The 14,681-nt window shown below is 37.7% G+C and overlaps 1 protein-coding gene across 2 annotated transcripts in view; it reads right to left on the bottom strand.

The window, feature by feature from the left end:
• LOC122621981 (DEAD-box helicase Dbp80) overlaps window positions 1-14,681 on the bottom strand; it is a 120,165-nt gene that overhangs the window by 20,687 nt on the left and 84,797 nt on the right. The window contains exons 7-8 of one of the 2 annotated variants that reach the window (XM_043800045.1): window positions 13,262-13,363; window positions 1,299-1,434 (exon numbers count right to left, since the gene is read on the bottom strand). In XM_043800045.1, coding sequence (XP_043655980.1) covers window positions 1,299-1,434; window positions 13,262-13,363 — 238 coding nt within the window. The remainder of the gene's footprint in view (window positions 1-1,298; window positions 1,435-13,261; window positions 13,364-14,681) is intronic. The other variant, XR_006326258.1, reaches the window with a different exon arrangement.

Raw genomic sequence — 14,681 nt, forward strand, 5'->3', positions numbered from 1 at the left:
TGTAGACATAATATTGCTTATGTTTTTAAATGTTTCCTCTTTACACATTAATCTAGAAAACATTTAGATAAATATTTTATATCCAGGAAAAATTCGAAGAATAAATTGGAAAATAACAGTCAGACTTCAGAAAATGGCTTCTGCGTATATTTTTGCACACCTTTATCAATTAGATGGAAGCGAAAGATTTAGGTATTAAGAGCTTAACGACTTATACAGTCATGACTGTACGTAGTTCCCGGTGGCTTTGCCCTTTGGAATACACAATTCATGTGATTACCAGCTCTCTGACTGAATTTGTGAGGTTTTATACATGTGCTAAAGCTTTTCTATTGCTGCCGGTTCACAATCCGTGATGCTACCCGTTTTCCCTCATTCTAGGCAGCCATTTATGGTTTATGCCATGATCAGTGCTAGGTTTTCTCTTCATTGAATATTGTCTCGGTGGCTGGTGGAATTTGCCAGCGAATTGCACTACTGTTCACTGTTCACTACTACCGGCGTCGAAATATGTAATAATATAACCAAATCAATCAAAAACAGTTACGTTACGGCTGTACCACATTTTCAGGCAAGCCAAATTATGCTAATAAGAACAAGAGAGAACGCTTAATCGTGATATCCGACTTTCAGATACCCGAAATTTAACATGTGGAGGTGCGAGGGAGAAATTTCAAAATTCTTTTGCTACATCGATAGAAATTGGGAAAGACAATACTAAATACTCTACGAGTAAAGGGTATAAAAAATGTCAATGGGGTGAGCGTAAAAAGGGGCGTGCCGGATGTGTTCTTGGTATACCGATAGAAATTGGAAGAAAAGTTTTTGTGATTTCTGACCGTGAGGTGTGTAGAACTATAAAAGCTAGAAAGTTGAGATTCAGAATGCAGACTCCAGAGTCAAAGACGCAGCGCAAGTTTGTTGATCTATGTTGTGACGCCCAATTTAACGCGACTTCATTTTCTTATTTGCCTTGTAAATTTCTATCGATTTGCAGAAAAACTTTTTGCCACGCCCATCGTAATGTTACGACCACACTTTTGAAAAATGTTTTGATATTTTTCACATTTTTGTTTGTCTTGTATATTTCTATCGATTTGCCAATATCTTTTAGCCATGCCCACTTTAACGCCCACAAACCGCCAAAAAATGTCAGTGCTCAAATTTCTTCTTCGCACTTCCTCTAGCTGAATAACGGGTATCAGATAGTCGGGGAACTCGACTATAATTCTAAATAAATATTCTGATAATGAATATATCTTCAGCAAGTATTTAATGGGTTTCATACTCATACTTACATGACAAAATATAATAGCTTGACCAACGCTTATGCAACCGTAAATATTTTGAATCGCATTATATTTTCCTTCCTCATTTTTACACCTAACATAATATTGCTTTATGTTTTCAAGTGATTCTTCTTCACGCATTAATCTAGAAAATACGTTTAAATTAAAGAGATATATTTTAATTAAAGTGAATTTTAATCTTAAGTTAACATAACACTGAAAAGCAAAACAAGAGAAATTGCTGTAGTCGAGTTCCCCGACTACCAGATACCCGTCACTTAGCTAGTGATAGTGCGAACGAGATATGTTCACATTGTCTGAAATATCAGTAGAAATTGAAAAAGAAATAATAAAATGAAAAATAAATTTTGTGGGCGTGGCGGTTTTTGGGCGGTTTGTGGTCGGAAACGCTTCCTTCTGACTGTTACATTACATCTTTATATATCATTCAGATTATAGCTTCATTGCGGAAAGGCACTTTTTCCTAATTTTCTATTTTTACCTATTACCAAAATCATTTGGGAAACTTTTTTGACGATCAAATGGTTGGTACAAAAAAAAAAGGAAATTTAAACATTTCTTTAAAAATTCATTCCAATACAATTCAATTTAATTCAAATAACTTGGGAGAAATGACTCGACATCACCATTAAATAATTTCTGCAAGAACATAACACCATGACAAGCACAAGCCCAGATAATGAAAATTTAATTGAACGCAAGAAAATGACCGACATTATTAACATACACAGAAAATGTAAGCTGAAGCAGACTTAATAACTTCCGGTAGGTCACACCACCAAATGCCACACCACAATTTACTGTATTTGTTTATGAAATGTCTTTATTATATTTCACAACATTACAAATTTAGGGCGGGAATACAAGGAGTATATAGTTTTTTTAGTAGAAAACTTAAGAAAAGTCCTTACTAGGAAATTTATTAGTGATTTATTAGTGAGGTGAACTATAGTAAATTTATAGTGGTAGAATGCCACCTGATAAAACCATGCGAAATAAGCAATTGCATTTGATTAGTGATCAATTTTTCAAATAAATTCGGTATAGCCCTGAATTTTCCTTTTTAAAGAGCGAAACGACCAAAGAATATATTCAGACAAACGTAAACTTACATTGATTAACATTCAAAATCGATTCATTGATTACAAAAGACTTTGAATACTTTAAAGGCTGTTGAGAAAAATGTTTAAATTAAGGCATAAACTAAAGTAATTTTTTTTACACCATTTCCTGGTACAAAGATTTCCAAAACGGTTTTCTAATTAGGTGAGTCTTAAAAGGGCATACTATCTAACCGGTAGAAAGATGCGACCCCATAAAATATATGTATTCTTGATCAAGATCACTAGCCGAGTCAATCCGTTCCTTCCCCTTCTGTCTGACGCTATGATTAACCATTAAGATTCTAATAACGCTTACGTTGTGCAAGTGCGTTCAGAAAATTGCTACATCGCAATTTAATTTAATTTTTTTTTTCATTTTATATTATTTATTTATTTTATTAGTTTTACCAATTCAACGCCAACAAGATGAAAAAAGCTGTCACACCCACCATTACCATTTTTGTAAAATTGATTTGGTTTTTACTATTTACTTTTTATTGCAATTTCTTCCTAGTACTAGTCGAAGAAATTATCTATCGCGTTCTCTCAGTTTAGTAAAATTTTCGAACACCTGTCGGGTGATTTTATTGTCGCGATTTAATGTTTCGTTGGTAGTTCCAGGTCGACTTCGACAAGGTTACCCCGACAGCGGCTAATGCTGCCTTGGGACCGGATTTTCACTTTCTTTACGTAATCCTAAGTTTATTTATTTATCTTGAATGTATATTGAATTCGCTTTGTAGTTGTCGTCTATATTTCCAAGGTTGTTCCCTGACACTGTTACACCGTGCTTGCAATTATAAAATATTTTTATTTTCCGTTAGACAGTAAAGATGTTACAACATTACAGCGAGCCAAACCATTTTTTATTAAAAACATATTTAATGTCCTTAAAAAATGTTTAATCCATTATTGTTGATAAATCAATTACACTAATAACACTGTGCTACAAATTGCGAATCAGGTAAAACAAATTCTTAGAAGTAAGCATTCTTAAAAACTTTAACGTAGGGCGGTAACGCTTCCTTTGACCTGGTACAAACATTTTAACAAATCAGGTATATCTTTTTACTCTACGAGTAATCTTTATAATAAAACGAAAGTGTCGTCGCGACGGTCTTGCGCCGCATCTAATCTAACGCATGTGTAATCTAATTTTCTAGCTTTTGTAGTTCCTGGGATCTCGACGTACGTTTACTTTGTATGGTCGGAAACGCTTCCTTCTACCTGTTACCTACTTTCCTTTTTCTATGGAGTTTTTTGTTCCTATATGGTCCAAAACAACGATACGTTGAAGCTTGACCGATATCCTCGCCTTCACAATAGTTTTCCTATTTCCCTGGTCGCGACCCTCATAATTATGTATGGAATGTGACATCATTCAAATGATCGCCACGGCTTCGATTAGTGCCGCGCTCACGAAAGGCCCAATTTTCGATGACTGTGGCGCACAAATCGGGCTGTATTTGATCGATAGCGTGGCGTATGTCGATAGCGTGTAGCGCAGCGTGTGCTGTGTAGCACGCAGCGCCGTCCTGTTGAAACCACATGTTGTCCAGATCCATATTCTCGATCCCAAGTATTTGCTATATCATTTGACATCTGTCACTCAAACAACATGGCTGCAATGAGCTTTCAAAGCGTCCCTATTGGATAACCCTACTCGGACCAAAAAGTCATAGAAGCAAAGAAGACTTGAAACTTTCAAACGACCAAGCTTATTTTGCCTAGCAGGTTGGCAGCGTGGGCTTTACGTTTTCCGGTATTTTCCTCACCCCATCTGCCAAAGATCAAATACCGAAGTCGGGAGTAACTTTAATTTCTAACAAGAGAGAAAGCTGTCGGCCAGTTCCTTGACCATCAGAAACCCGACTATTCAGATAGTGGGAATGAAAACGAGACGTCCCAAACTTTTTGTTAGGATATAGAAATTAGGTAGAATAAAAAAAAATGCTAAAAAAAAGTAAAATGAGGAGACGTGACAGTTTTTCTTCACAAATCTATAGAAAGTTATAAGACCACTAAAAAAAATTTAAAAATAACAAAGCTTTGGCCGGTTTGGGCGTTAGAGTGGGCGTGGCAAAAAACTTTCTTTCAGACTAATAAAAACATTTAGAAATATCAAAATGTTTTTATGTTGCTGGCACTATTGAAACTAGTAAGGATTTACAAACTATCAGTGGAGCGGCGACGGGAACGGATCGTATCCAGTATTCCACAACACCAATAGTACACAGCACTGGAAACGGAGTCCGCTCAACAGATATGAGCAGTGTATCGGCAAAACAATCTGTCAATGAAAACTCACTCGCCTACTACCAAACATAACATGAGGTCCGGCCAAACAAATAAACAATGCATAAGTGAACCTGTGCATTTTTTTATGTGGATATTAACAAAGACAAATTAACAGCAATAACTTTCCCAAAAAAGCGCACAATTCAAGTAATCTGAATTAATAATCTGAATTATTAAACGTTTTATTAATTCCAATAAAGGAAGAACTAGAGCCTTTGGATTGTTACTAGGTTGGATAATGGATTTCGAAGTTGAAATGGGCTTAGCGAAGCTATCGCAATTGATAGCGTACTCAGAACTGAACTGCCTTATGGGGACATGTTTGCGTTTATATAGGCAGATTGGGATAGCTTAAGAGCGAAGTTTAAGAGAATTAAGTTAAAAATGTTTATTGTACTTTGAAGAGAGAAGCTCTCGAAAAATAGGAGAGAGAAGCTCCCGAAAAATAGGAGTAATTGGAGAATCCTGAGACGATTGCGTAGGCGGAAGTTTTTGTTATTTCAATTGGCTCGCCAAGTGGTCAAATGTTTACGATTTGTTATTTTAGTTGGCCTCGCCAAGTGATTGAATGTTTAGGGGACGACGTTGGCTCGCCACAGAGTCAAGACTTTGGAATATGATGCTGTGCGTAAATAACAGCTAAGCTTAATCGAAGGGCTCTCGGTTTTTGATTACATTTTGTACTTAGACATTAATGTGTGCGTGCGAGTTGTTACAATAGTGTGTGTGGTTTTGTACCCTTCAGTACCAGTCCCAAAGGATTACCAAAGGAATCCCAATGTTTTCTCCGGGAATCCTCGAGGAGTCCTAAGGAAATCTCCATACAAATCGGCGAGGAATTTTCATACAATAGGCGTTCGTGGCGAGGAATTCGAAGTACCCGAGTTATTCCTCCCCTTCCTCGGAATTTCCTCTAGTATTCTCCGCGTAAACTCCTGTAAATCCAGAAAAATCTCCCAAAAAACGTAAAAAATTGATTTAATTGGTAAATTCAATTTTTATTTTTTTTTCCATTAATTTTTTTTTATTTTTGTTTGCGTTTGATTTAACACATGCAAGTGCGGCCAGTGGGGAAAAGCCTTCTCCGGTGGCTGCTGGGCTGGCCTTCTAATGTGCTTTTGCTATCTGTACAAAAAAATATTTAAATAATATACATATATTAATATCATGTAGTTTGGAAGTTTAGCTATGCTAATTTACCAATTCGAAACACTACTTACCGGTTTTATATATTTCAAAAAATTTTCCAAACACCACGTGTCACGTTCTACAATTGAATGCGAATGCAAATGCAAAAGAAAAGGGGTGACCGAAAGCGAAACCGAAAATTCTAACAGGCACGCAGGGTATACTCGACCGTAATGATCCCGTGTAATTAGAATTACATAGGCAAATAATTAAACACGGACGCATTGGCGTTCCCTATAGCGACAGTTTAATATCTATCAAAAATTAAAATCCCTAAATCAACAAATAAATATAAATAAATACACTTAAAAATATAAAAAATATCCAACCAATTATTAAAACGGTATTCAGAAGTCTATACATAGCTTTTTTTCTCTACTCTGATTTTGTCTCCTCTCATCTCTCACTCTCTTTTTCGAACACTGCTTTGAACTACTTCGAAAAAAAAATAACAAATATGAACTTCAAACATATGCAGCAGCAAAGCCAAGACTAAATTCGGCTTGACTTCGGTGTTTAAAACTTTGCTAAGAAAGGCCTGTGGGATTTTTGTTTTTGTTTTTTCGAACTCTCGCGAGGAAAAATACGGGCGAGGAATTTTGGTACTGCAGGGTACTTAGACATTAATGTGTGTGTGTGAGTTGGGGAGTTGTGGGTGTAGAATGGATATGTTACTATATATACGAGTATGTCTAGATGGACGACCTTTACTTAGTAAATATTCGTTTTTTTTGTGTATATTACGGTACTTTTCTGTTTACAAATTATGCCTAATGCCGAATGTATGCCTATGTATAATTTCATCAGTATATATAGCACATTTTTTGAATGGTGGCCCGCCTTCTTCATTTATCGAGCCAAATGTGACTAATTTAAACTTCGATCGCATGGATATCTGGCAACGAGTCGTGTACCTGCAGCAGGTTTTCTGGTTCGATGGAAGGAAGAGTATTTAACCTTACTGCGGCAGCGATCAAGACGACGCACTCCCAAGCCTGGGTTAGTAGTTGTGGATGACTTCGTTCTCGTTAAGAATGAATGTATGCCGCCCTTGAAGTGACCTGCGAGAGTCGTTGAGCTGCTGCCTGGAAAAGATGGAGTCGCCCGAGTTGCTGTACTGAGGACACAAGCAGGATTAACGAAGCGGGAAGTGAATAAGCTGTTTTCGCTTCTCCTTAAGGATGCGGTTGAAAGCCGCATTTCGGGTCTCGCAGCCGCCAACAGCACCTAAATTTATGTCCAGTTGTCAACATTGGAGAAAAGAATTAGTCCCCAGCAACGCAGCTTTATCTATGCGTATCAGCTGCAGATCTGGCTCTCTTTGGGTTATGCTTTATGCTCTGTAATATTTTCACTCTCGTTTTCGAACCCCATGCATTCGCATCGCAACCAAATTTCTCGAAGAAAAATAAATAAAATCGCTTGAATTCGCTACCATACAAATCGTTTTGCATTTGCAAAAAAGGCTTATAAAAATTCTTATTAGCTTAACAGGTTGATTGTTAAAATGTAATTTTGGGTCAAATAATCGGCCATCTTTGCGATTTTCGGGCCGCATGGCTGCCATTTGTGCATTTTATACCTTCTGCCAGATGAGCGGATTTATACCTCCCGCCAGTTTAGGTATTGCAGCCGGCCGCTACGGCTCAGACGCAGACCATTCCGCCGGCCTTTTAGGCTTATCCCTGCATCCCGACTGTGTGTGAACGGGCGCAGACTACTTGGCCTCCCAATTCAGGACAGGCGTTCCGTGGGTTTCGTCGGATGGGTGTGAGGTTAGGGAAGCATTAGCCCCGATTATCGGTGTACCGCGAGGGGTTGGCTGATGGTCAGCCAACCTGGACACCTTTTTCTACCCCGTGCAAGCCCTGGGTCTGACATTTACTCAGATTCCGACACCTCCTGCCAAGGATTTAGGGCAGCAGCCATGAAATGTATGCTACTGTGGAGTGCCTTGGTACGTAACTGTTGCGTACACCCTTTTCGGGAGATCATAAGACTTTAAAAATTCAAAACCGGAATCTAAAAGCAGGGGAAGGGGTACCATCACCCCGTTAACTCAGTTGGATTGCGACAAAGAAAATGCACGTATTCAGAGATGGACAGTATTATTGTCTGCTTTTTAATATACAGTAGAGCATGTTAAAGGAACATTAAATATTGCTGACGGAATTTCAAGAATGCCACAATATAATCATTCCATTACACGTAATTTCATTACGTGTTGCGTACACCCTTTTCGTGAGATCGTAAGACTTTGAAGATTCAAAACCAGAATCTAAAAACAGGGGAAGGGGTACCATCATCGCGTTGAAAATGCAAGTCGACAATAAATGAGTCTCCGATGACCCGGTCAGCGACCGCAATAGATTGCAGCAAGTAAAGAAAATCAACACCAGTTCCGGGCACACTTCACCGAAGGGGTATTGACTACCCAAAATAGGGGAAAGTGAGAAATATGATTCCTAGGTGGGAACATTTGGCATAGAAGACCAATAGATCAGAAAAAAGCTCTATGCCGGTATAAAAAGACCATGGCTCACCGATGAAAAGAGAGATAGAGAGTCAGTACCCGCGTAAACACCCGTCGTCCGTCGGTACCCGGGAAATCATCCGTACGTCAGATACCCGGGCAATTATCCTTTCGCCCATCGAGGAGAAGACTCAGGGATAACTCCAGTCTCAAAGAAAAACGCCAAGGAGCAAGGACACTAGCATCCTTTAAAGGAAATAACAGGACTAACACGGAACACCCTTTGAAGAAAGACCATAGTTCCACGAAACTATCAGGATGGGCGGCAAGGAGTCTAAGGCCTCCGACAACACAGCAAATGTGATAAACACCGTAGAGGTTGTCGACCACAAACAGGAAATAGAAGAAGTACAACATACTCTGGAATTCATCGCTGTTATACTGATCTTCCTGGCTCTGTTAAAGATCGTAAAAATGTACAAGAGATCCGTACAGCGGAGGAGGGACCATCACCATGTCCTGGACAGAATTGTATCCGGAGTCCCGCAAAGTGCTTAATTAAAAATACAAACTGCAAAACAATTAAAAGGTCAAGTGAACCGGTGCAGGCCGTTTATGTGAACATCAGCAAAAACCAAACAACAGCAAGTGCTCGCTCCAAGTAACCTGAGAGCCGAATAGCAGCCAAAGCGTGCTACCAAAAGAGAAGAAACCAAACTCATTCATACGTTTATATATATGCATACTCCACTTATTTTTTTTATTTGTGTTTGTGTATATCTTATTATTGTTCGGTTACAATTAAGTGGTGCACGAAAGTATATGTATGTATAACTCCATCACTATATATGTATATAGCAACACCCAAGATCCAACGCGTCGAGATCTCATCGCTCCGAATTAAAGTTCGGAAAGTTTGACGGATAACTGTTCACGTGTTTTTCTATATTTTCATATATGCATATATTCTCGTGCCAATTTTATTTTTATACGATTAGTAAATATACGTATACTTTTGTAATAATGGTAACCAAAGGGTGATCGGTATTAAAGAAAATATTTTATTGTTAGCCTCGTCCAGGCAATATATTTCAAATAAAATAACTTTTCAGCGCCGAGTATTTGCCTTGTTTTTTGCGACGATCCATCAGGCATCCGGACGCATGAAGGGGAGGGAATTTGGCCGAAACATTGCCCGATCGTTTTACGATCAAGCTACAGCATAGCTTGTGGGGCGGGAAGACTGCTGACTGACGAACGGTACAAACTTTTACAGGCACTTCTAAAATTTATTCTAGTTATGTTGGAGAGGTGAGGGGCTTACCAAGATCCCACGACTTAAAATCGACGAGCTTACGCTGGCAACCTGGTGCCCGAACATCGGATGCCTTTCCTCGGCCTTAGTCCTTACCCAGGACATGGGCACTAATACGCCGACGTAACAAATATCAAAACAATTCTCAATAGTGTGGACGTGGCAACATGAGTCGACAAAATTGCGCTGCGTCTATGTCTCTGGAGACATGGTGAATCTCAACTTTCTAGTTTTTTAGTTCCTGAGACGTTCAGTTCATAAGGATGGACAAACAGACGGAAAGACAAACGGACGGAAAGACAGACGGCCGGATGGACAGAAAGACATTTCCAGATCGACTCGGCTATTGATCCTGATCAAGAATATACATATATACTTTATATGGTCGGAAACGCTTCCTTCTACCTATTACATACTTTTCAACGAATATAGTATACCCTTTTACTCTACGAGTAACGGGTAAAATAAATCATTTTCGTGCCAAATTACTTTTGGTGCTTTAAATCTTTTCTCCTACACAGCAGCTACTCGTTGGAATGCCGCGACTTCAAAGTAAGCAACACTATTAAATAATTTAGTTATTAGCGTTTCGAAGTTGTTGAAAATTAAATGCAATACAAGCCGTCTTGCTGAAGTGATGGTCGAATGTTTCGCGCAAACTGGAGCCAACTGGAGATCCGCAAATAATCAGAATATATCTTTGTTCACTCAACTTTTATCGCGCCTGAGCTCATCCAAATTTGATCAGGTGCAGCGTCTTTTTACGATCCGCAGGCAGTTTATTGTCTGATTGTTTTCGAGTAAAAAAGCAGTTATGTGAATTACGATTTGCATATACAGTCTAGGGAATAAAGTAAATGGTTAATATTAGTTTTTGTGCGCAGAACATACTTTGAAAGTAATTTTTTATGGTTTGTCTTATTTTTGTCCAGCCAGATTTTATATTTGTTTAATGTTAGTTTTAAGTCAAAAAATTATATTGAAAATGGAAAATGTTTATTTGAAGTTGAACTCGAACGGATGCAGCTTCGGTAAAATGTTAGAGGGGTACCAAAGGTATGGTGGTCGGTTGACCATAACATTAACGGTGGTCAAGTTTTGTGTAAAATATGTAAAAATTAGTTTGTTTCGTTATGGTTTACTCTCCTGTTGTTTATTATAATGTCTACGTGCCATATTTAAGCACACCGAGCGAAGCGTGCGATGCACCAAAATGTTTTCCAGCAGCCCACTTTATTACATTTTATGCGCGTTATTTAAAATTGTTCTTTGTATATACATACATAAAAAGGTTACAAATTCATATCTTAATATATATAAATCTCGTGTCACAATGTTTGTCCTCAATGGACTCCTAAACCACTCAACCGATTACAATAAAATTCGCACACCATGTGCAGTTCGATCCAACTTGAGAGATAGGATAGTTTAAATTCTGGAAAAAGTCAAAAGAAAAGCGGGAAAACCGTTTTTTACATGCAGCGCCATTTCTAAAACATAGGATGTCATTCTTCTCTGCTCATTTTGTTTTATTTAATTCATGAGACAAACTTTATTTGGTTCATAAATAAATTGTAACAGCAGGCATTTGTTTTTGAGGTGGTAAGTTGAACTGTGTTAATTATGTGTATCGTGCATTTGAGGTTAAACTCACCACTTCCACCTTCTTCGACTTCCTCATCCTCATCCTCCTTCTTCTTCATCAATTAGAAGATACACGAGCCGAACGCAATAAAGCAAGAACACTAAAGCATCAACAATCACGCAAGTTTTCAGAAGAAGGGGGAGGAAGAAGACGAAGAAGGGAGAAGAAAGAGGAAGAAGGAGGAGGATTAAGAAGATGGAGGAGGAAGAAGGAGGAGAAGGATTAAGAAGATGGAGGAGGAAGAAGGAGGATGAAGAAGAAGAAGGAATAAGGAGCATGAAGAAGTCAGAAGAAGAAGGAGGAGGAAGAAGAAGAAGAATGACCCATAAAAAATCTCTGGAAGCATTAAACTGAACAATGCAAGATCTATTTTGGGTGGTGCAATAATATTTTTGTCAGGAGATTTCCGACAAACACTGCCAGTCATTCCACGTGCAACGTTAGCGGATCAGGTCAATGCTTGCTTGAAGTATTATTTCCTGTGGCGATATGTCCAAAAATTGATATTGAAAATAAACATGCGTGTTCAATAGCACTATGATCAATCTGCAGAACGGTTTTCGAAGCAATTATTAGAAATCGGAAGTGGCAAAGTTCCAAATACAAATGGCTTGATCACTTTGCCAAACAATTTTTGTACAATTCTACAATCTAAATGGGAATTAATAGAAAGCGTTTTTCCAAATATAATTCAAAATCACAGAAATCACGATTGGTTGACAGAACGAGCAATATTGTCACCAAAAAATGTACATGTCAATGAAATCAATTTTCACATTCAAGAAAAATTGCCAGGCGCACTGATATCATATAAATCTTTTGATAGCGCAATGAAAGAAGATGATGCAGTGAATTATCCAGTTGAATTTTTAAATTCCCTAGAACCGCCTGGTATGCCACCGCATTTTTTGAACTTAAAAATCGGCTCATCAATTATTTTACTACGGAATTTAAATGCACCAAAATTGTGCAATGGCACAAGATTGGTTGTAAAAAAATTGATGCCGAATTTAATTGAAGCCACGATATTGACTGGAAAAGCGAAAGGAGAAATGGTGATCATACCGCGTATTCCGTTGATACCAACAGACATGCCGTTTGTATTTAAGCGACTACAAATCCCAGTGCGTCTATCATTTGTCATGTCCATCAATAAGGCACAAGGACAAACGCTTCAAGTATGCGGGTTGAATTTGGAAGAGCCGTGTTTTTCTCATGGGCAGCTATACGTAGCCTGTTCAAGAGTTGGCATTCCAAACTCTTTATTTGTATTCGCTCCAAATGGACAAACGAAAAATATAGTTTATCCAAATGTTTTGGATTAAAAATAACAATTTTCAAATAAAATAAATGACTTTCATATAACAAATTCTAGGAATTTTTCACTGAATTTTAAGACTGCATGCGGCGAAGCGCACAGGGCCAACTAGTACATATATGTCGGCAATAGGGGAGTCTTATCCATTTTATTTGTAAGTTTCACAATTTTGGTACAGCAGCACAGCAAGTTCCGATTTATTCCACCAGCTAAACTTCACCGAGGTGATTTTCTCCTTTTCTAATCCTCCTCATATTCTATTCGGTCTATACACAACACTGGCGTTCACTATATTGTCATCCCGCTCTAACACACTATTTATGACAACTAGATCGGACCTCACTCAGCTGCAGAGGCCGTCTGCCCCTTTTGCTGCAGTGCTTCTCAGAATTTCACCACAATGCTACAATTTCATCAGATTGTGAAATCATGGTAACGGTTCCCAAAATTCCTGGGGACGCGCTCCGACATATATATAAATAGTAACAAATTTAGTCTGATGGCATTTGGTCTTTTACTCAATGGCATTTGGGAAAATTTAATTGAATTCCACAAAAATCGTCGCGAAATTTCTGATTTAAAAATTGTTTTTATGTAAAACATATAAATACCTTATTATTGTGGGATCTGCCACAATTAGCCGAGCAAAGTCCATAACCTCTTTATCATAAGTAGCAGAGAAAAACAGCATTTGGCATTGTGTATTCAGCATTCTGAAATGTTAAAAATATTAAAGGATTTATTAAATATAAATGAAAAATTATTAAAAAAAAACAAATTAAGAAAGAACACTGTAGTCGAGTTCCTCTATAGATATAACTGAAAGTAATAGTAAGTATTATATGTGATATGTTGATTAGTCCACTTAATTTAAGTCAAAAATCTAATGACAAAAAAATAATTTTACGTTTCTTGGTTGTAATTGAACTTCTTTATTTTAAGTAATATTAGCAAATTAGTTGTCATCTAGCGGTTCGCGGATGCTCTGCCCGCAGAAGCAGCCGAAATGTATATATATCTGTTTATACATAAATGTATATAAATATATTAATTTATATAAGCGCATTGAAAAAAATGAAAATTACATTTTTTAATGTATACTTTTTATACCCGTTACTCGTTGGGTATACTAGATTAGTTGAAAAGTATGTAACAGGCACAAGGAAGCGTTTCCGACCATATAAAGTATATATATTCTTGATCAGGATCAATAGCCGAGTTCATCTGGCCATGTCCGTCCGTCTGTCCGTCCGTCTCAGAATAGCGCAAAAGATACAGATACGATACAAAATTCAATTTTTTGATAACAAATTCTGCTACAAGCGCAGTTGCTGCGCAGTACAAAATTGTATGGCGGGCTTACATTTTTTCCTGTATCGGCGGCTTGTTTTTCAATTCCTGACTTTGTAATGATTTTAAATGAATGTATAATAATTAATTATTATTATTATATTTATATATATTATTATATATATATTATTATATATATGATAGAATTATGCAATTGTTCCAGCAATTCTCTCGGGGTATATCCTTGCAACACGCTTAAGTTCATCAGTACGTGATGCCAAGTCATGTCTTTCATCATGTCCTAAATTTTTGCGATTTTGTTTAATACGACGAGTCGAGAGACGAATCTGACTAAAATAAAAGGCGTAATCGAAATCTATGGATTTTTAGACGATTAGCTAAGCAATAAAAGCGCTGCGAAAAGTTCTAATTTTGGAATTGATAAGGCTTTTAGTGGAGCAAATCTTGATTTGCCACAGAACGGACTTTCGATTCTCCATTAGAGCTTATTAGACCAAGAGGATCATAGAATTTGGCTATTGTTGACAGTGCAATCCGCTTGGTGGGCGGATGATTGGTCGGTATTTAAGAAAAATTAAATAGAAGTTAATCTGAAGCTGGATCCCAGGCAAATCCCAATGCCTTGGCGACATCCGATCCACCGTGAAATTTGAGTAACTGCTAATTGTCGACTCTTCTTCTAGGGCTGCTGACTCATTCGAACACCATTAACGGATTAGA

Source organism: Drosophila teissieri, chromosome 3R (assembly GCF_016746235.2).
Source record: "Drosophila teissieri strain GT53w chromosome 3R, Prin_Dtei_1.1, whole genome shotgun sequence".
Lineage (NCBI taxonomy): Eukaryota > Metazoa > Arthropoda > Insecta > Diptera > Drosophilidae > Drosophila > Drosophila teissieri.